At 27.7% G+C, this 2,311-nt stretch overlaps 1 protein-coding gene across 1 annotated transcript; it reads left to right on the top strand.

The window, feature by feature from the left end:
• Positions 1 to 498: 498 nt before the first annotated feature.
• Positions 499 to 1,112, top strand: LOC112680073 (the record flags this gene model as incomplete). Its single annotated transcript, XM_025550065.1, is given in 1 exon segment — positions 499 to 1,112. A coding segment is annotated over 1 exon segment (363 nt), but the record flags the coding sequence as incomplete, so codon positions are not given.
• Positions 1,113 to 2,311: the final 1,199 nt, after the last annotated feature.

Here is a 2,311-nt window from a genome sequence, read left to right as displayed (position 1 = left end):
GATTTATAAGGTACTTATGAACGTATGAAAACCACATCTATATCGACCATGATTAATTTCACATGTTTTATCTAAAACTAAAAATCCATAATCTTCACGTTTCCAACATAAATGACACATTTGACGAAACTCGAAAAAATCCATGTCTGCTGAACAATGATCATCAAAAATATGTCGTAAATTTTTATCGTCTTGTTTAAATATGATTAAAAACTTTGTATTATCCCTTACAAGTTGTTTGGGTATTTTAGAATACGTCTGTGCTAAATTAAATATTGAGTTTGCACCAGAATGTCCACCCATACTGAAAAAATCACGTATTGGTGTTTGATTATCACAAATAACGTCGTCAAATATAAAAATTGAATTTTGTTTAACTAAGTTTGGTTTAATAACTTGTTCTGCATTTTTAAATATGTATAAGTTAACGCCTTTAATACCGTCGATTATATTTTTTAGTAAAATATATTTTTCTTGATTTAATGTTTTTGTGTATAAATATATATTTTCAAATTTCAGTCCATTTTTATGAATAATTAAATTATACATAACATTTGTTTTTCCCGATCCAGAGGGTCCAACAATTATTGCACGAATACTGTCTGGAAATAATGATCCGTGTCTTGATGGTTTCTTAACTATCTGAGAATCTACGTTTACAATATCTAACTTATTATTCTGTTCAATTAGTTCCATATTATATAAGAATATAAATAGTACAACAATTGGATAAATAATGTTAGTAGTGTATGATGCGTTCACTTTATAAGTCTAAACCAATTAAAACTGGTAAAGGATTATTAAATTCAGCTATAAATAGTCTTCCGTTTGAAATTCATGTACCAGGTTACCAATTTTGTGGACCGGGTACAAAATTAGAGAAACGATTAGAACGAGGTGATAAAGGTATCAATCCATTAGATTCAGCGTGTAGAGACCATGATATTGCATACTCAAAGAGTAATAACTTAGTTGATAGACATAAAGCAGATAGAGAATTAGAAAATCGTGCTTGGGAAAGAGTAAAATCAGGATCTATAAAAGAAAAAGCTGTTGCGTATGCTGTAATGAATGCTATGAAAGCAAAGCGAAAAATAGGAATGGGTTGTAACAAACAAAAGAAACAAAAAAATCAAGTTAGAGTTATATTGAAAGATAAATCAGTTCTAAAGAAAAAACCAAAAAATAAATTTAAGAAAAAAGGTTTTAGGTCAATACCAATTACGAATCAAACAGGTGGTGTTTTACCTTTAATACCTATTTTCGCAGGATTATCTGCTCTCGGTTCTTTAGCTTCTGGTACTTCAGCTCTATATAATGCTATAAAAAATTCTAAAAAACGCGGAAGTGGTTTATACCTTAATAAAAAAGGTTAGAAGTAGAAAATAACAGACAAATGGAAAAAAAAAATGTTACCAAATAGACCGCTTACTCAGTATGATATTATAAAATACGTTAACAAGTTAAAAATTAATCATTTTCGAGGTGTCTTTTCACGTGATAACTTACCTAAAAAACCAAATAAAATCGAGTGCGGAGTGATAAACTTAGATACTTCAAGTGGTATAGGAACTCATTGGGTATCATTTTATAAAAATAGGAATACAGTTGTATATTTTGATAGCTTTGGAGATTTACCACCTCCGATTGAATTGCAGACATACTTCAAAGGCTATATTATTTTTTATAATTATTCAAACTATCAAAATTTTAATACTTTCATTTGCGGTCATTTATGTCTTAAATTTCTACAATGTATGAATCAGTTACTTTAACTCTTACTGGAGAGAAACCTACATTATCAACAAATTATTTTCCACCAATAAACGTATACGAAGACTCTGAGATCGCAATGCTTTATCTACAAACATATAATACTATTCCAAATATCAACGATTCAAATAATCAGTTAAAAATAAAAATAATCACTGATGATCTAACTGATAAGAGTAAAGATATATCTATAGACATAAAAATTGAAAATGGTTGTTATGAAATAACTGATATTAAAAATTATATTACAAAAATAATTGATAAAGAAAATATTAAGAATTCAAAAGAACAATATATCATTTTTGATTTGTGGTTAAATTCTACAGATTTTAGATCATATATTAAATGTAATCAAGTAATAGATTTCAATGTTGAAAATAGTCTTGCTTCTGTATTAGGATTTGAAAAAAAAGAATATAATAATTTAGAGTGTGAAGTTTATCGATCAGAGAAACCTGTTAATATAAATGAAGTGAACTCTATAAAAGTAATGTGTAATATAGCTCAGGGTTCATTTAACAATAATCAACCATCTCAT

This window comes from Sipha flava, unplaced genomic scaffold, assembly GCF_003268045.1.
Source record: "Sipha flava isolate LNK unplaced genomic scaffold, YSA_version1 17397_pilon_pilon, whole genome shotgun sequence".
In the NCBI taxonomy this organism is placed as follows: Eukaryota; Metazoa; Arthropoda; class Insecta; order Hemiptera; family Aphididae; genus Sipha; species Sipha flava.
This window is presented reverse-complemented; position numbering and strand designations above follow the sequence as displayed.